Below are 20,147 nucleotides of genomic sequence, written 5' to 3' on the forward strand. Positions count from 1 at the left end.
ATGACTTTCAACGAGTTTGATTCCTGCGGGTTTGCTAGATGTGACTATTTGTCTCTTTATTCACATTGCAGAAGCAAAACCACAGGTGTGACTGACAATAGCAGTGACTCTTTAACACTAGGACTATGAAACTGAATGGAAATAAGCAACTGTTACTATTTTTTTTTCAACTGTGACATGTCAAACATTTTAAAATATCTTCACAATTAACACCTACTCATTGGACACGTAAGGTACATCTCACCAGTACTTAACTGGTCCCCCTTTTTGATTTACTGGATGCACAGTCACCACATCCCAAAGGTGCATCGGAGTACAGTGAACTCATCAACACCTTCATGGTACATTATCGTGTTGGAAGCAGTCATCAGAAGATGTGTGCACTCTGGTCAGAGCTGGTAGGGCAGATTCCGATCCTATCATCTGTTCTTCCATGTAAACTGTAACCTCAGTTTTTTATTGTTAGCTGACAGGAATAGTAACCAGTGTGGTCCTCTGCATGCCCTTGTTGTAACGAGTGTCTGTAGAGTTACTGTTGCTTTCCCATCAGCTCAAAGATGTTTAACAACCCTCCTGTGTCATGTGATGCTACCATGTCAGCTGATGTTTGCATTAATAAGCAACTAAACCCAATGATGTGGCTGATGGAACGATTGAACCTTAAAGCAATATTACATAATCACCATCTATACAAATTTATGGGATGTCAAACATAAGGCCAGGGGGCCAGAAATGGCCCCGCACACTCGATGGCTTTGGAAAATGTGAAGGAGGGCATAAATTTGGAACTTAACTGCACTTTCATAAACTTTCACAGCTTTTCCTCCTGATTAAAGGGATGCCCCATACACATTCATACTACACCAATGAGCATAATGAATAAATAAGCAATTATAAGAGAGAAAAACTCCAGTTTTCACCATCTACTATAAAAGTGTATTTTTTATTGAATTATATTATTATTATTATTATTATTATTATTATATATATATATTATATTAATTCTTTAATACAGCAGCATATCATTGTCAGGTAGAAAAACTGATGATTGTTGAAATCACTTTTTTTTTCTTTTGCTAACATATATTCTTATGCAGGGATTAAATGTGTAGTCACACTTCTTTACATTGACAGAAATGGGAATTTCATTCATCTGAAGTGGGCTGTATGTATCCTGTGATGTAAAAGGAGTTTGATATCCCTGGTCTATGGTACATTATATGAGACATCTTTAGTTCAGTCCTGCACCTGAAAGCCTGGCAGCTCGACTGAACGTGCTGAGGCTTGTACTCTGGAGGTGCAAAAAAACTGGCACCATGCAGCTCAAGCTGGAAAAGGAATAGGAATTACAACTCCTCTGGGATTCAGCCAGTGTTACCCATGATTTCCAAAATAACTGAGACTCGGTCTTTTTATGGTAATCATCATAAAAAGAGTGACTTACTGAGTAAGACGGGGCTATTTCAAAGCAACCTACAGCTGCAGGAAAAGAAATGCTGGCTTTCACAAAGCAAGGCGTAGCTGTTTAAGAGAAAGATGTGTGTGTGCTGACTTTGCATTCCACAGCAGCCTGCGGTTTCCCCCCCCCCTTTGTACCTGACCAATTTTGCCTCATTTGTCTCCCTGCTTATTTTGCATACTATCAGGTGCGGTTCTCTCCACTCTGTTTAAACCAGGATTCTCTCTTGCACACGCACACACACGCACGCACGCACAAAATGGGTGTACCGCTATGAAATCAAAACTTGCTGAGCTTGTTGGACAAAGAACATAAAACGAGATTAACATACACGTTTGCATTTTTACACAGGTTCCAACACGGAGACGCTTTACAAACAGGTCGGTTTTTATTTTTATTGGAATACATATGGTCTGCTGTACAGCTTCAAGAGACCTACATGCAGAGTGCGCCAGCCACAGAAAGGTTAAAACATGCACAATGTATTAAGTTTAAATTGGAAAAAAAAAAAAAAAAGCCTCCCCACACAGTACGCCTGGCATTGCTGACACAGAGAAGCAGTAATCAATCATAAAACAATTTTGATCCGATTTTAATTACATATACGTCTGTGTTTGACACCTCTGTCTGTCAGTCTCCTTGTTCTGCACACACATTTATATACACTCATCTATTAATAAAACCCAAATAAACAAACAAATAAACGCCTCATTTGTACAGTTCAGAAATTCTTAGATGTGGATGAATCAGCGTTAAGAGAGAGAGAACATCCAGTTAAACAAAAATGTATTATTTTAATTCGTTATCCGATTGTTCCTGTTAAGATTGTGTGTTTTCAATATATACACATGTCTGGGGACCTGCACCCTTCTTTCTTTGGCAGCACTTTCAAACATACAGCACAGAAGATGTACAAACCCTGAATTTATGAGCGAGAGGCTGGAGCAGTGAATGGTCCCCGATTTAAAAAGAAAACATGAAACCAAAAAAGAGAAAAGGGGTCGACACGTGTTGAACCGCTCAACACCGGAGACCTCTTCAGCTCTGATAAAACGCACGTGACTCTCACTCTTCAAAGACCATCGCTCGACGCTGGCTTCTCTCTTTCTCTTTTTCCTCATCCACGGTGCGTCATCATGTCTCCAAGTTGTGAGAAATGTCTTGCATTAAAACTACCAAGCACAAAATACATGAAGAAGAACTCTCCAGGAGTGTGACAAAGAAAAAGGAGATACATTACCTCGAAAACCAAAAAAGTCTTTAAGTCAAGATGGACAAATACTTTATATATTTCGGTAATAAGGCCCACTTTACAAAATTAGTTTTTCCTTAAATAAAATCTATCCAATATAGATTCCAAAATAAGACATCTTTTGTTTAACAAAGAGAAAAAAAAAATACATAAGAAGAGAGATGACAGAGAAAAGACAAACCTCACTTATATTTCCCCTTTATTTCAGAACCTTAAGACACACCGTGTCCTCCTGGGGAAACTTTTGCACCATCTCTGTAAACTGTAAATACTGTGGAATGATTTTGGCACATTGTTAAAAGGCTGAGACGCAAACATGATTTTTCACTGAGTGCATGCCAATTTCCTTTACCTGCTGAGATGATTCTTGAAAAGAAACAGATAATAAACCCTACATAACCAGCTGTGGTACATTCAGCAAACAGCTACGGACAATTTTGGGGGCACAGAAGAGAAAACGTTTTAACAATGGGGGACTTGAAGGGGGCATTAGTTGTTTAAGTGCTGGTTAAGTGCAGATTACAGCCTGTGACACCCCAATGACACCATAACCCTGGCTTCACAATGGAGGCATTTGAGGACAAGGGCCTGCTAACATTCCTCCGATCTCCACTAAGTACATTCTAGTCTACTTTTATAAAAGGAAAAACAAAATAACGGATGTTTATAGATATACCAACACATCTTCAGAGGATTTCTCTTAACTCTTTAGCTGGTATCCTAGCAGGAAAGCAGAAGCAGCCTCTTTTTGTTTTTAAACAGCAGCTATTACACCATTGCTGTAATTCAGTCCACATTCAACCATCAATCACAAATCAGAGGAGACATCAGGAAAAGAAAACAGCCCCGGAATCCTTAAAACCTGTGAAATTATCACTGCAGCTCCCCCAAAAACCAATTGACACTGCACCAACTTTCACCGAAGCATTGAGTAAGACCTGTCGCCTGTGAGCAGTTGCATTTTGCACAATCACATAAGCGCACACAGATGCCACGGGTGGTCTTCATGCTGGGACAGTCCAGCTGAGTCTCACTGGATGGAGTGGATGTTCGATCAGGTTTAGCAGTAGCGTTTGGGAACATTGGGGCCTTAGAAGGAAGAAAGGTGGATCGCATAGTTTCAACTTTGGCCTTTACCCAGCCCGGCTTGCTTTGAACCCGACCTTGAGGAGGAGAAACCTGCCACGCATCGTAAAACCTACAGTTTCTGACAGCTGGAACACCCCCACCCCGAACTCAAACACTCTTTAGGGAAAGAAAGGACGAGAAAGATTCAAAAGAAACAACTCACAGGTGGAGATGCTTAGGGATCGGTGGTGGAGCATCACGTTGGATTGGAGGGAAACAGTAACAAGAACTTTATGGCCCATGAGGCAGGATAACGGGCTGTGGCTCAGGTGCTTGCATCACCATCCTGACCCACAAACGCCCTCCAGCCAACTCAGGGCTCTGCAGACGCCACTTGAGCTTTAAATGAGAACCCTCGCTGACATATCAACAACAGCAACAAACGCACTAAGAGAAGAGCACGTGTATATGTGGGAGAAACTGAAACTCGATACCCCCCCCTGGATGTTTTAATTATCATCATGTGCACGTCACTGCCAAGCTGGCCATTTTTGACGCTCCTGTATTTAGAAGCCCTGAATCAAGATGTAGAGACAGGATTAGACCCAGACCTGACCTTTCACCTTTCAGCTACTCAGGGAACTGCCCATCATTTTCTGGTGACAGGCCTCTGGCCTTCAATAAAACGAGCCTCTGCACCAGTAGCACACATCACTGCTGTTTAGGGAAAAGGTTTTCCTTTTAGGAAGTGAGAATCTAAGGAAAATACAGAGAAACAGAGGGAGGAGGAAGGGACACTTGATTTTTAGCAAAATCCTAAAAGGAAAGTTAAAATTGGCCGAAAAGATGAGAGACTGGGGACGAGAGGGCATTCTCTCTTGGTAAATGAGAAGTAGAAGAATAACAGAGGGAGCACAGGAGGACTACATGATCATCATGTCTTGGCTTGTGCACTGAGAGCTCTAAACAGTGCGTCTGGTCCGTTTTTGCGCCATCATAAAGCCGGCGGAGGCGGCTAGTCACAAAGCAAGCCTTTCAGAGGCGGAGCTGCACCCTGTGACTCTGACAGTCAAATCCACACAGCGGCGTGACTCGTGTCCTTTAACAGTTTCAGGGAGGATTTCCCCTAAAAATAATTTTACAATGTCAACCAAAACTATTCTCAAATAAAAGAAAAATGCAATTAAATGCAAACGGAACAAATCAAAACCTTACATGTTTGTATTGCATGTTATTTATGTTTACTGCAAGTGTAAGGAAATTGTGCGATGGTCTGAATTTGTTGGGACAGTTTACCTCTTATACCGCATCTCAAGGCACAGACGAACATGCTGTAGATATTACTGCAAGAAGGTAAACATAATGGAAAGACAGACTGGTGAAAATGTGCACTCCTAAAGGTAAACTTTTAGTTTTAAACTAGCAAACTTCTCACTTACACAGTCGTCACCTCTTTTTGTACACGATGACGGCTGAAATGGTTACAGATATTGCAGTGGGGGTGGGCGGGGGACAGTTTAATTGCATATAATCTCCTGCTTGCATAAACTGTAAAGTGACAAAGTGGCAACAGACAGAGGTCCTGCCATTAGGCAGATCTTTTCACAATAAAAGAACCTGCACATATGTGGAGACTAATAAATATTACAGCTTGATGGCGGCTGGTAGAATACAGGAGACCAAAAAAAAAAAAAAAAAACAAACAAAAAAAATAAGTGAACCAGATCATCCCCAGCAGGGTCCGACAACACAGCATTAAAATCCACAACAGCAGAGGAGCCAGATGGAGAGCAGGCTTTTAAAAAGTCCCAAGTTCTTTCACAGATCCAGAACTTGGTCCAGAGTTGTCACAGTTATGGTTCTGTTTTTCTCTCTTTCCCCCCCCTCGTCTACAGTTTAACAGATGCGAGAGACAAAGAATGCAGTCGTGTTGGATCGGAGCATTAAGCCATCGAGCAATTGGTCATTCTCAGCTGCATTCCTCCTGAGCAACATTCATAAATTTTGTTCTAGGATTAAAAGTTTACATAGCCTGTCATTCTGCAGTCAATCTTCTGTAACAGTCTCAAGATCCTGCCGGTGCCTGTTGATAGACTTTATGGAGAAACTTGAATACGTCAGCAGGGTTTCTGATGACCTCAGCAAAAAACCAAACAAAAAAAACCACCTCATTTTATTACTGGCCGGTGGCTAAATTGAATTCTACTGCACAGTCTCCGCCGTAGTGGCCCCTGGCAATGAGTGATTGCTCCAACATACCAACCCACCAGGTGTTGTTTATCGTCGTAACAAAATAATACACCTCTATAGAAATAAGAAAGAGAGACACTAGCACGATTCGCACGGCGAACCAAGTCACGTACAAGCAGGACTGTCACTTCCTGGTTAGAAGTCCAACGCCCTTGGGTCGTTCCTATGACTGGTGTGTACACAGTACTTATGGCAGCACTAAAAAATGTCCCACCCTGCCAGGCCATGGTTGCTGGTAATCGAAAGTCCAAAGTTCAGTTCAAACAGAAACTCCATTTTTGCTATGGCTCTTTCAAAACACATGGATGAGGACAGTTGCAACAGCTGTAAAATACTGAACCATGGAAACTGTGTCATGGTTTGAGGTTATAAACAATGCCACCCCCCATCCTCTTGTTTTTTATTTATTTATTTTTTCTTCTTGCATGTGCATTCCATTTCATTGCGTGCAGTCCACTTTCTTTTTTCAAATGACACGGTTGAGAAGAAAGCGAAAGGATGATGCAGAACAGGAAGCGAATTACAAAAGAATCAAAATAACAGAAAAACATAAACAAGGTCCTGGCCTGTGAAGACAAAAGAAAAAAGAAAAATGTGTCTGTGTGTACGTCTGTATTTGTATTTGTGTGTGTGTGTGTGCACCTAAAAATCCAGCCAACCGGCAACCCTTTAAGCATGCTGAGTCACAATCTTTCAAGTGTTCTTCATTTATTACTTAGAAACATGCAAATCTTCATTCAGCATCTAAGACCTCAAATTAAATCCAGTTTGAGGTTACCGCATGCTGGAAAGTCGGGATATGGGCTGAAATTAAACCGAAAGTTAAAAATGTGGATGTGTTTGCTTCTTGTTTTGTGGATACGTTTGCATGGCTTGTGTTTGGTGAAGGAGTGAAGGGATGGGATGGGATTGGATGAAGGTTTTCAGAAGGAAAAACGAGTCTGAAACAAAACCGAGGGGAATTCGCTTCCTGTTTTTGGTCACATTTAAAGTAGCGATCGTTTGGTTTTATAGAGAATCCTACGGGAAAATCCAGCCCTGTGAGAGAGAAAGATGCGCTGCTGTTGACTGAGGATTGGGTTCGTCTTTTCAGTGATGAAGAAAAGTTGAAGTTCTGAAGCACAAGTGACATTTCCAGCTACTCTGAGGTTACTGTAACAAACTCTCTTGAGTCTATTTTCCTCCAACTCTGGCGCACAGGAAAATCTCCAGCCCTGCGCAGCGTGCCAGCCTCTCCCTTGTCAAGTTTCAGGATTACACTATAATACATCCAACAGAAGAAGCAGAAGATAATACACTGGCCGGTGAGGAAACCTCCAAAAACACTGTACAGGCGCTGACCTTCCATGCACGGCTTTTTCTGGAACAGTTTTGAATAGGAAGAAGCGTCCATGTCTCAGCGTACACTCGTCATCAGGTCGGTGGTTTGTTGTTCAGTGTGGCTGCAAAACTGTTGTCTGCTGTAGGTGGTGGTGATCTATGTAGCCGTCATTTGATGGGAAACTAGCGCTTGGCCCTTATTTTGCAGTTGAGAGCTTAATGGAGTGCTGTTATGGGAGGGGGAAAAATGAATAGAAAAGAGACACATTTAATCCTTCATTTTAAAAAAATGTTATCGTAACTATTCATCTTTGTTAGAAACATGACTGGTCTGTAATTTCCTTATAATTTCGTGGAAAGTTTGCCAGAAAGAACAAGATAATTTGCAAGCAATTATTGGGGAAAAATATTGAGACCGAGCTCATTGGTACACTTCCAATTTAAATCACAATTTTTAATTTCCAGTCTTTTAGTCTTTTACGGTAAATCAGCTGTACATGTAAAATGTGAATATCATTAGTATGATGGAGGAATGAGGTCTCCAATCCTAAATGAAGTTACTGTATGCTTATCCGGGTTCAAAGTGAGCTTTTCTCTCATTTTCCATAATTTATCCCTAATTATGCTGGTCTTTCCAGAGGAAGTCACCAAAAAAAGCATATTTAAACTTGAGGATTTTGCTGCAGCACAGTTCGTAAACTGCCTTGTGCAAAGATTTCATCACTGTCGCTATGACGATAATATATAAATAGAAGGAGAAAGCCCCTTTAGAGATGAGACGCTGTTCCAAAAGGGGTAATTAATGATTGTATATTTTAATTAACTATCAGGAGTTAAAAGAAAAGAAAATCCAGCCACCTCCTACCTGCCCACTTGCTTCAATCCTCCTCCTCACTTGGTCTAATGTTGCTCTGACTGACGCTGGCTCCACGGTCTGCCTCCCGCTCCGCTCCTCCCCTCAGCTCTGGCCCCTAAGCCTTGCCCCCGACTGGACCAGGGCTCCCCTCCTCTAGAGGCTCCGGGTGTCCTGCTTATCCGATCGTAAGAGGTCCCCAGATCACTACTGGGTATCTGTCGTCTCCAAGAGGCTGGGCTGTGACTCGGGTTTGGACTGGGGTCCAAGTTATCAGAAGCCTGGAAGAAAGAAATTACATTTAAAAACTGGCTGTTGTATTAACTGGCATCCGAAATAAGCGCTTTTCCAAGTTTAAGAGGAATAATTTGGATTTCTTTGCTGAAATTTAATGCCAAACTCTGGAGTTTGTCTATAGGAGCTCTGGGCATTTTGTGGGGCCTTGTTCGGACCTTTGTCTTATGCGGGCATTGACTACATGCCGTTAATGTTAACTGGTGTGCGACAAGTAAAGTCTGCCATGTGGATTTCTGCCAGGGGAAAAATCCCCAACCAAAAACCCCAAACATACCCCAAGCTGAGAGATTTATAATTTGGCGGGCTCACTAGAAAACAAACCCCAAGTTTCTAGTTTGTGGTGGATACAATGGCACGTCCCCTCTCATAACCTCAGTAACTCTTCTCTAAGAAAGCGAGAGTTGGATGACGATGCAGTTCTTAAAGCACACAGAAACAGCACCCCACTCCTGTAATTTCAGTTTTTAAAAAAGCACCATAATTAGTGACATTTGGTGGGCTGGAGTTGGCTTCTGGTGCAGTTTTAGAAAGCATTCTTGCTAATTGGCTTTAATGGAGCCCTGCTGGTCTGCCTTTCACAGTCTCCTGGGGGAGACAGGAAATCAGTCACCAGTGAAGGCTGCCAAAGTGGGTGTACTCAGTGTGGTCACTTCCTGCTTCAGTCACTGTGGGAGGAAACCGTCAAGTGGCATATTCTCCTTCTATGGTAAGTTAATGCTCCAAGACTGGGAGTTTTCACGAACTTTCCTCGAAATGGATGTAGAGTTCCTCCTACACCCAACGGGAGGTTTGTACCGTACAACACATGGCAGTGGAATTAAAATAATGCTTGGTTAAATAAAACTGCAACAAAACCCCCCACACACATTGCACAAAAGTGCTGCTCTTTGACCAGCTTTTATATGTCAAATGAACAAGCCACATACTCTAAGATATTAAGAAAATTAGTTTGACTTTTGGGAAATAGTCTAAAGTTTCACATATCTATGAAAAATATGAAGCCAGACTAAAAAAAAAAAGAAAAAAAAAAGGTTGAAACAGGTTTTTCTGGAGTCTTTGTCCACATCAAATTACACTTTTTGTACAGACTAAACCAGGAAATGTTGCAGTATTTTTGTGAGTTTTACGTTTTCAGGATTATTTATTTATTTCACCTTTTTCCACCCAGTAAATCCCTCGAGATTTAATCAAATTTTCAAGGGAGAACTGGCCAGGAATGTCCTTTTAACAAAGCCAGCATAGCTGTTTAACCTGCTTCAGCTTTTATCTGGGGCACTGACATGAGAATGGCTTCTCTCCGCGCTTCCAACTGAAGGAGCATCTTGGCCAAAATACTGAAATATGACTAAGTGTGTCTGAGGATGAATTTTGCTCTTTGATGAACTTATGGCCAACAGATTTGTGAAATAAATACAATAGTGCATTCAAGTTCTTCCAGATCAGCTTTTTCTGTTTGTGGTTTCTTGTTTGCTGATGACTTGTTTCACAAGAGGTGGAACTTCCGACAATCTCACTGGTAATGATTTTAAAAATCAGGAGGACAGTTAACAGTGGATCAACTCTTGACTCCACACTTTACTGCCAGTATAATATGTTCTGGTGCCTCGCTCCTTGGCCAAACGTAAATTCACAGCTCATTCGAGTGCAGGCTGAAGTTTCCTACTGCTACAATGGGATGGAAGTACTACAAAGACATTCTGCTCTTGCAGTCTAAGGTGTGGAGTGACTGCCACAGAAAACAAGCAACCCCTATTTAAATGCCGGCCTGTTAGGCAATTCAAATCAAGTGTGCTTGGAATGCAATGCGAGCGGCTGTGTATGTGTGAACGTGTGTTGTGGAGCTGTGGCACACACACAGCTTTCCTTGCTAGCATGCTTATTGTTAGCAGCAATGCTAACCATCAAGCCATCTGCTCATACTTGTAGTACAAAGGGTAACTGATGCCACTGCACAAATATGAACATCGTAGAAGCTCTAAAAGGATAAAAGATTGAATGAGTCTCGATAAATGCCATCACTACAAGCCAAAGCAGTTGATAGTTTAGTCACGCTGCTAAAGTGTTGGTTCAGATAAACTAGATATGACCATGACCTTTCACTGGAGGAAAAGATGTCTGTCTGTCTCTATTATAAATAACCTCTAGATAATTTATACATGAGGTTCAAAAGTGAAAGCTAATCAATAAGCTATCAGTCTGCCCAGGGTGCTGAGGGTACTTATAGGAATTGGGAGTGTTTTCTCCTCCTTAATGCCTATCGACCAATATGTCCTCACTGGTCCACAGAAAGCTGATTTTCAGTCTGCTCTCCTTCCATCACCAGGGCATGAAAGATAGTCACAACAATCTGATGTTTAAATCTCTAGAAGAAAAACTCAATTTTCTAAAATGTTCTTCATTCATCATTTTAAGGTTCAAAGACAATTTTACAAGGAGCAAACATGTCAAACAAAAACAAACTTTGATGAATCAAGAGGAACACAGATGCCCACCCAGCTGAATAACAACTGATGGGGTGTCAGTTAATGATGTTGAGAGCGGCTCCGTCTGCAACCTTGTAATAACACAACCCTCTTTTATCAACCTCTGACACTGCAAACACAGACTAATCCCAACCCTCCACTGTCCTAAGTACAGCTGTATTTATCCAAGCCTCTTGGGAACGGACGCAGTTCAGACCGCTGAAATATTCTACAAATCCAAACCAAAGATGATCGGCTTTGCTCCAAGACACGCTTCAAAGCCCAGTTTTGTTTTTGAAGAAACTTATTTTTTATTGCACTGGGGTAATTTCTGCACATAATTGCTATCCAAATCGAGTGACCAGTTCATGCATGAAATGTCATGATGAACAAGGTTCTACCGCAGAGTGGATTTGGGAAATTCCCACAATAAAATTAAAAAGTGCACGAGTGACAAAAAAATGAACAGGGGGACGGTGGTTTAACAGTTCACAGCCGATCTTAAACAACGAAGACTGGACTTGTTCGATGGTTCCGGGTTCCCGGACCACAAAGCATCAGTGATGTGGGACAGGAGGCTTATCTTAAGAAGTTGTGGTTGTGTAATTGCAGAGCTAAGGTCGAGGCTGAGTGGCACTGAGTGGGCACTGCCTGATGGGAGCATTAAAAAAATATAAAACTCAAGGTTATTTTGTTAATGCCAGGGTTTTATGATAAAGAAAAAGAGCAAGGCCCTTCACACTTTTTCTACCGGTCTGCTAAATATCAGTGATGAAAGGGGGCATTTGGGGGTTGGGGCTCAGTGTTGGGTAGATTTCATTAAGCCCATTGATGATAATGACTGGGGAGGAGTCCTGCAGGCAATTATAGCTCCAAGGCCATGTTAGCTGTATTGTTTTTATACCACGCTTGATTCAGAGGAGAGACTCCAGCTTAATGTTCCAGTGTCTGAGCCTGCTTTCCCTGCTTTGAATAAAGTAAACCTATATACTATAGTATGTGTATGTAGTAGTGCGGATATGTAAGTAAAGACTAAGATTCGAACCACTGCAGGCTCATTTTCCTACAAAAGAAATTAAGACATGTTGATAAACAATCCGCTGTTTGAGGTCTAAAACTGCAAAAATGCTTGGATAAGACAGGGAATGCCATGTCCCAGAGAATGTTACCCATGCTACACTCTGAGAAGACAAGGCTGTCAGGTCAGACTCTATCAAACAAGCACCAAAATCAAGGGATTTGTGGAGACATGCCGAAGCTGTGCCTAGCGACCTAGTTGTGACGCAATTACAGCGGTCTGTCTCTCTACTGAGCACTGACGAGGATAGGAGTGAATTGAATGACAAAGGAGGGAGAAATACGCTGTATCCACAGAAAAAGCCACTAGAAGAGGAGTTGAAGAGGGGAGATCCTTGGCTTGCTCCAGGGATTCATGCTGATCAACCCCAGCTAGATGGTTATGATGCTGAAAGACCCAAAACCCCAGATTTCCCCTGACACGTTACTGAACATGCATGACAGCGATCCATGACGATGTATTTATAAATCGCAGCATCACTACATACAAAATACACATGTGAAATATTCACACTCCATTTTTTTATGATCTCACATACATGATATCACAATATAATCACAATGGCCCACATATCACAATGTAATATGTGAGGCTAACAGTGGAAAAATTTGCCACACATAAATTGAAATTTTTTAAATTAAGCTCTTATAAACAGTGACAACATACTATGTAGAAAATAAAGTCATAAAATAAAGTCGCAGACCTTAACAGACACCTTTGCTTATTACATGGTGTCTTCCAGAATAGCAAACTGAGTCTCTCACTGATGTGGTAGAACATTCACATAGGAGAAAGCTATTTTCTTCTCCTTGAGGTTTTTCTAACCTACTTTTCCCCCTGTTGAGGTCTTTTTCATTTCCATCCTTACTACTTTCTGTCCCACCCTTTTCTCTTTGTGCTTACTGGGGCAGCAGGAGTGGGGCCTGCAGAACTGCTGTGCTAAGCTTGAAGTCACGGAGCCTGGCGTCAGGGAAAAATACCAGCTGAGCTCTAATGCAAAGTGGACACACCAGGAGCTAAGGCCTGCAGCTGCACTTTGTGTGGAGTCTTTATCTTCATGCTAAAACTATTTGCAGAGAACAATACTCTAAGCGCAATACCAACTTTATTAATTGAGTATCACCAATTCATTTTTTTAAATTTACAAATGCTTGAGAAATGTACCAAGAAAACAGACTCAAGGAACATTAAGCATATTTCAAAGCAGAACAAAAATGAAAATAAAGTTGCATCCAATAGCCACGTGTTTGATATCATATCTGATAAAAACAAAAGCCTATAAAACTGAATCTACTACAGGAAAGTGTTAACAACCTGAAGTCAGTTTTCCTTACCGGTGGCTGCTGTGAATATGATCGGCTCCAGGACTGAGAGGTAACGGGTGCATGGGGTATGGCCCTTCCCAACCCTACTGTTTCCATAGGGGGAGACTGAGAGATCTTACGCATGTACACCTGGGACAAAGAGAAAATTCCCTCTATTATTTTTTTCCTCTGTGTGTGAAATTACTTTGATATACACTTATTAACTTTCCCCACCTCAGCAGGGGACGGCTTGGCTCCCTTCTGTGCTGCAGCATTTCCGCCGCCTCCGTTTCCACTGTTTACAGAGTCCTCTGTGTCAAAGGTGGTTGCCCTGTAAGCCCTCCACGTTGTTGCAGTTTCGGTTTCATCTTCAGACCCGCCATCTGTCATTGCTCTCGTACTCCTTCCTCGACTTCCCTCGTCCACAGACATGGCGCTTTTGTTCCTCCAGGGGCTTCTCACGGTCACATTCTTCATATCTGGCAAACTGTCTTCGTGTGACGGTTGGCTTTGCCGTTGGCTTCTCCAGCTGGTGACGGTGGTCGTGCTGCTGCTGCTCTCAAATCCTGATTCTGTGTCGTTGAAGTCTGAGGAAGTGACGTCCGGGGACTGGAGGCTAAAGTTGCTGCGCTGGCAGCACAGGTGGCTGGTAGTGGTCTCCACCCTGGAAGAGTTGTGGAGTTTAGACCTTGATGATGAATCGCTGTGTGGCCCACAGTCCTGGTCCTGGCATGGCCGCAAAGTGATCTCACTCTTGGGTATGGAGATCTCATATGGGACGGAAATACTGCCATGATGGTCAGTGTTTGGGCCTGGCAATATAAATAAAATGATACATTTATACAGATGCAACAAGTTGACAGTAAGTTGACATGTGCTTTAAAATATCAGTTTTTGGGGGGTGCAAAATTAATCTCGGTCCAACAGTTTGGCTCAGGACAAAAACAAATGACATCCTATCAGCTTAAGTTTGTGTTTAATGCTTGTTAGCAAATATTACCATGTCACTAGGCTCTCTTTTCTTTCCCCTCATCTGTAACCAGTCAAGGCAGGTGGCTGCCTATCCCTGAGCCTTGTGGCTCAGGGGGTGGGGGGGATTGTTGGGATTTTCTGAGTTGAACTGAATAAAGATGATCATCTCAGGGAACACAATTTCATTCTGCAGAGAGACAGATGGTTCTGCCGCCAACATGACTAGGGGTTAATTACATTAAAACACCCAATCCTATAGAAGACAAAAGCACATTTACAGACTGCTACAAAAAAACCTTTACTGAGGTTTAATGTTGGGGAAGCAGATGCTGATGAATGATAGGTGTTCACCATGCACCACTTTCTGGACATATAATAATGGGGCTTGTAGCAGGTTTAATTACCCTAACAGCCTGTCCAAAAGGTGTGCTACAGTTTTGTGAGTGCTGCAAGTTGTGAGCACTAATTAGAAGGTTTCACGTGACAACAAATAAAAATGTTGTCTTTACTGTACTATTTAGAATTAGTATCTAGATCCTGTCCTGAAAAATGCAGTATAAGTTTAACTAGATCATTCTAAATTGTTGACACGTACCTATAACGATGTTACTGGTAGATGTGTGGCGTCCTTTAATAGGTGCAGGTTCACTGGACACACTGCTGCTGCGACTGCTGGTTCTGGAAGAGCTTGGATCATTTGGGTAGATGGTTATACTACTGGTGATTTTATTAGTAGTAGTCACTATTGGTTTGGTCGAGATCTTGGGTTTCCCATTTGTAGGCAAGGGTTCTGAAATCATTACTTCCTTTCTGTCAATTTCCACAATAGCAGGCTTGATCACAGCTCTTGACCTCAGTGCCTCTCTAGGACTGCATACTCGTTGGATTTCAATCCCTGCTGGAGTATGCATGGATCCCTGGTGACCTCCCTCAGCTCCCTGTGACCGGCTGTGCAGCTCCTCATCAAAAGAGCTCCTGGAGGAGGAACCCTCTGAATGAGAGTCCTGGACTTGAGGGTATCTAGAATACCTGGAGGTTACAGTCCTACTGCTTACAGCTGTGCTAGTTGCCTCAGCTGCTTCAGCTGTAGGGTCCAGCTCAGATGGCCTTGATCCAGTAGATTCTGTTTCTGAGGCAGAAGAATGACCCTCTGACCCGTGGTCATTGGGCAGCAAGGGATTGATGTGAGATTTGCAGGCTGTGTATGAGCCATTGGCTTTGGATATAGTAGAAATAGAAGAAGATACAGATTCCTGAATCTGGTCTGTTGATTCCTGCTCGGACACAGGCGCCGTTTCCTTCTCTAGAGCAGAGATGCTGTTCATGGTACTGGAGGTACTGTCAGGCACGACATCAGAGCTGTTAGATTCACTGTCACTACCTACGTACAGTTTGGAGAACTTTTCTCTGCTCTTCTTGATGTCATCCGTATGCTTGTGAGCTGTCCTTAGTGGCTTCTGGTCATTAGCTGCTGGAGGGTATCGACTAAGGACGGACACCTTCTTGGTATCACTAGAAGTTGTATTCACAGAGCTGTATGTGGCTCCTTTTGGCTTTTCCTCAGCTCCTCGCACTGTATCTCGTATTCCATTATCAGATGAATTTGTGGTAGTTGTAGTTCTGGGTGTCCTTCTCTTTTGGGCAGGACTCAGGGCTCTTCTCACTGACTTGGGAGAACCCTTCTCAGCGTTGCTGAAATCTTTGTTCCAAGATTTATGCTGAGGAGATAAATCTCTGTTCCTATGTTTTGGGGAACTTGGCTCTGGGACAGTTGCTGCACTTCTATATTTAGGCTTTTCTTGTCTAAACCCTCCCTTCAGGATAGTCTCTTCATTTTCAACTTTGCCATTTTCAATTACCTTAGCAGTGCTGCTTCCATTGCCGTGTTTATCCAAGTTACCAATTCCATTTCCTCCGATTCCGCCTTTTCCACACAGTTGCATCCTGAGGTGTTCCACCTGCTCATTTAACTTTCGAACTCGGTCCCTTTCTATCTGGAACTTTTCGTGAAGCTCACCATTTTTTGACTCAGAGTTCTTCAAATCCTCTTCCACAATCTCCAACTGCTTAAGGCGGTTCTTCAGTCGTTCTACCTCCTGTGTCAACTCCTTTACTTTGTTGTCCTCCTGCGAGCCTTCAAGACCGCTGTTTTTCTCATTCTCAGACAGCTTTGAGTAGTCATGGCTCTTCTTCTGTCCAGCCAGCTTACTTGTTAAGAGTACTGTGGATGTTAGCTCATCTTCAATTCTTGAGCTCATGAAATCTGCTCTGCCAGAATCCGTTGACATGCCAAAGCGATTCTTCTGGTGCGCCAGCTTTTCTTCCAATTTCAGAATGGTCTTCTCATCCTCTCTTTGTTTCTCTAGCAGCCTCTTACGCTCATTCACAAAGGTTTGGGTGAATCCCTTGAGCTTTTCAAGCTCCATAGCCAAGGCCTGCTCCGTTCTCTCCAGCTTTGTCTCAGACCCCTCCACCTCTTTCAAACGGGCTTTTAGTGTCTCCAACTCAGATGAGAGCTTCTTGGTTAAGTTCTTCTCCTCATTGAGGCTAAGGCAGAGCTGGCTGCAGTCAGACTTGCTTTTCCCAAAAGCTTCTTCCAGTTTCTCGAGTTCAGCCATCCGTCGCTGAAGACGTTCTATTTCTGCCTTTAGCTCTTTCGTAAGGTTTTCCTCCTCTTCCAGTTTCTCTCTGACTGTGCGGCAAAGATCCTCAGCTTTACGTACCTCCTCATCTTTCCCCTGGATCTTCAAGAGACGTTTTCTCAGGGCTTCCACATCACCAAGCAGGGACGAGTTACTTCCCTCTGCCTGGATAATCTTGTCCTGCAGAGGAGAGAGTACAACAGTTCTTTTCATGTACTGCGTTTCTTTTTCACTTCAGTCATTCTTTTGAGATGCACAAACACACACAACCCTCCACACACTGTCACAACAACTTACCTGTAGGTCAAGAAGCTCATCCTCAGACTTCTGTAGCTTGTTTGTTGCTTCTTCCAGTTCATCAAGTCTTCGGCCAAGACTCTGCAGCTTGTGCTTCAGGTGGCGATGGGTCATGTCTTTATGATCCGACATGGTTCCAGATTTCTTTCTATTGTATCGACCAAGTTTCTATGTTGTCCAGATTATCTGATGAAAATCTGTTGGGGAGTCCACATCTGTGCCGTTGTGCTACCAAGTTCTTTAGGCTGTCAAGGAAAAGCTCCTTTTTCTTGTTAGGCTGTTCTGATTCGTTTTGCCACCGTCTCTTTAAGACTTCAAAATTCCCTCAGTGATTTTCAGCAGACAAATCTGTCATCTGTAGGAGGCACAGAGAGAACACTTAGTCATCTCTAATTTCACAATGACAACCATTTGTATTCTCAAAAGTAACACAGTAAGTACAGGAAGTAAGTCAGAGAACATAGAAATTAGCTCACTGAACCCTGTGCCACACGCACATGGAGACCATATAAGGACAGGCCCCACACACACACACACACACACACACACACACACACACACACACACACACACACACACACAGGTCGATATAACAACTGTGCAACATAATGAGAAATTGTTTTTTTCTGAATAACCATAAAGTCAGCTGATCTTTTCATATTTGAAAAATTGTGTCAAAAATACACTTCCTTACTTTGATAATCAAACATAATCCATAACTATGCCTCCCTTCCCTTTTGCCACTAAACTACCATACAGTTAATCTTGCCCATAATTTAAAGGATGTGAGTGGATGACAAGGTTTTTAGTACATCTCCACATGCTCCCACACCCACACAAACAATGCTGAGTCCCTGCTCTTGATCCTACCGTATATCGATTCTTGCCTGCTTGCTTTTGCTGACAGTGGCATATCTCAATAACACCAGTGTCCTCCACTACATTACCGGTCTGTTTCAACACTACACCATTCATAGTCCATTCAGACAGTAACGATTAAAAAGAGAACACTATGACAAGGAGGTTTTGATTATCTCCAACATAAGTGCAGATTAGACAATTAAAAATTAATGTCATTCTTGCCAATAGGGATATTTACATCACTTTGTCTTTGTTTTTAGTACAAAGATGTAAAAATAGAGTGGGAGTCCTAACTGCAAGCTCAGCATGGCTCAGTGCGATGAGAACACAGAATATTAGCACATTACAGTCTGACTGTAGGCAGAGTCTTGGTTAATCTAACTGTCAACACACTTAAGTCAATCATGACTCAAGCAGTAAGTTCTCCTGCTTGTGCTTCTAGACCCTATTACGTCCCTTCCCCCCAATGATTCTGACCAGGGCAAAAAGAAAAAAGAAAATCGACCTAAGAGCAGAGCACAACATCATAATTTATTAATCCCCTGACAATCAGCAGTCTCTCTTCCTTACCCCACATTCAGCTCAGGCAGCCCGTCTGAAGCTACACACCACTACATAAAAAGACTACTGCAGTTTGCTTTTGAAGCAGATAACTTTTACTGCTGCAAAACATCAACCGGTGCAGTAAATTCACCAAACATATTTCACCTCTTTGAACCACGTATGTGGATGGTATACAGTATGGTAAAACATGTCGTAGTGGTTTGCGCCAAGACAGAATAATATATTTTCTATAGTTTCAGATGGTGTAAAAAACCCAAACCGCTCAGCCCGCAGTTCATAAAATGTCTTGTTGAACATAAACTAAAGCAGTAAGCTTTGAAAGTCAGTATAGCAAAAATTACTTAATGACAAAGCACAATGTGGACTCAAAGGCTTTGGCTGTAGGGTTTTAATTATTTTTCACTTTCATGAGGTCTAGTGGTTTGGTAATCTTCTCTCTGGAGTGTAAGACACTGAGGAAATAAAGAACATGGGCTTAGTATGAAGGAAGACAAATGGAAGAATTTGGAGCGAAAACTGCTTGCCTAGCTGTCTATTTGAATGCCAAAACACCTTACTCTATAAGTCACTTTTGATGCACTGACATTACTCAGCTGTGGCTTGTTAAGTGAGCTGTAGACCAATTTATCTCTCTTGTCTAGAGCTAGTCGCTCTATTCCAAAGCTGTCCCGACTGATCCCCTTCCAGCAGAGTAAAATTACAGAGAAATTCCCATCGATCTATTAAAAACAGAGCAGACACTCTGACAAAAACATTTAGGTTCAAGACAACTCTGTAGACTTCAGCACAAAGCAGGAAAGATAAACCTAGCTAAAAACAAGAAGTCCAGTAAATGACACTCTGCGCCTCAGGCTCTAGACAGCAAAACAAGGAAAAAAAAGAACAAGTTGGGGAACCCAAGAACAAGAACAAAAAACCAACAAAATTAATTTTATTTTTTTTAAAATAATTTTATCTTTAACTTTATCTTTAACATAATCCCAAATCCTGACTTAGTGTCCAAATCTGGTCCCGAAAAGCAGCTCCAGTTAAGCCCTGTCCTGCTTAATAAATGTGTTTTGTTAGATCCAGACACTCCTGTCTTGGCAGGCTGCCTAGCTCTCCTCTCATTCACTCTTTATTTCGTTGCCAGTTCTCTACCTCCCTCTCTCCCTCATGTCTCCCCTTCATCTCTCTCTAACACGCACACCAGCACGGCCAACAGAACGCTTTCAAGGGGTGGCAGTGCGTGCAAAGTGACTCTGGCAAGGGCCTGCTTCTGCCAAACCAATCAACATACATGATTCACTTATGGCAGGCCTGGGGCCTCATTATCCATGTTCAGGACAAGACAAGAGGGAAAGAAAAGGCTAGTGGGTGAAAGGCGGAGAGCAGAAACAAGATGAGGAAGAGAGGGGAAGCCAAAAATGAGCACTAAAGAAATTACTGTATGAATGAATGAAAAAGAAGAATCCAAGCAGTATTTAGT

General features: G+C 42.3%; 1 protein-coding gene across 3 annotated transcripts in view; it reads right to left on the reverse strand.

Moving 5' to 3' along the window:
* Positions 1–6,627: 6,627 nt before the first annotated feature.
* The window catches only part of luzp1 (leucine zipper protein 1), a 45,883-nt gene continuing 32,363 nt past the window's right edge, over positions 6,628–20,147 (reverse strand). For all 3 annotated transcript variants that reach the window (XM_005723814.2, XM_005723815.2, XM_005723816.2), the window contains 6 exons: positions 17,255–17,609; positions 14,911–17,137; positions 13,578–14,155; positions 13,374–13,493; positions 8,215–8,483; positions 6,628–7,576 (listed from right to left, as the gene is read on the reverse strand). In XM_005723814.2, the coding sequence (XP_005723871.1) occupies positions 8,250–8,483; positions 13,374–13,493; positions 13,578–14,155; positions 14,911–17,137; positions 17,255–17,386 (3,291 nt within the window). In that variant the 5' untranslated portion in view covers positions 17,387–17,609 and the 3' untranslated portion in view covers positions 6,628–7,576; positions 8,215–8,249. The remainder of the gene's footprint in view (positions 7,577–8,214; positions 8,484–13,373; positions 13,494–13,577; positions 14,156–14,910; positions 17,138–17,254; positions 17,610–20,147) is intronic.

Source organism: Pundamilia nyererei, unplaced genomic scaffold, assembly GCF_000239375.1.
Source record: "Pundamilia nyererei isolate P.nyererei 1_Seehausen unplaced genomic scaffold, PunNye1.0 scaffold00010, whole genome shotgun sequence".
Classification (NCBI taxonomy): domain Eukaryota; kingdom Metazoa; phylum Chordata; class Actinopteri; order Cichliformes; family Cichlidae; genus Pundamilia; species Pundamilia nyererei.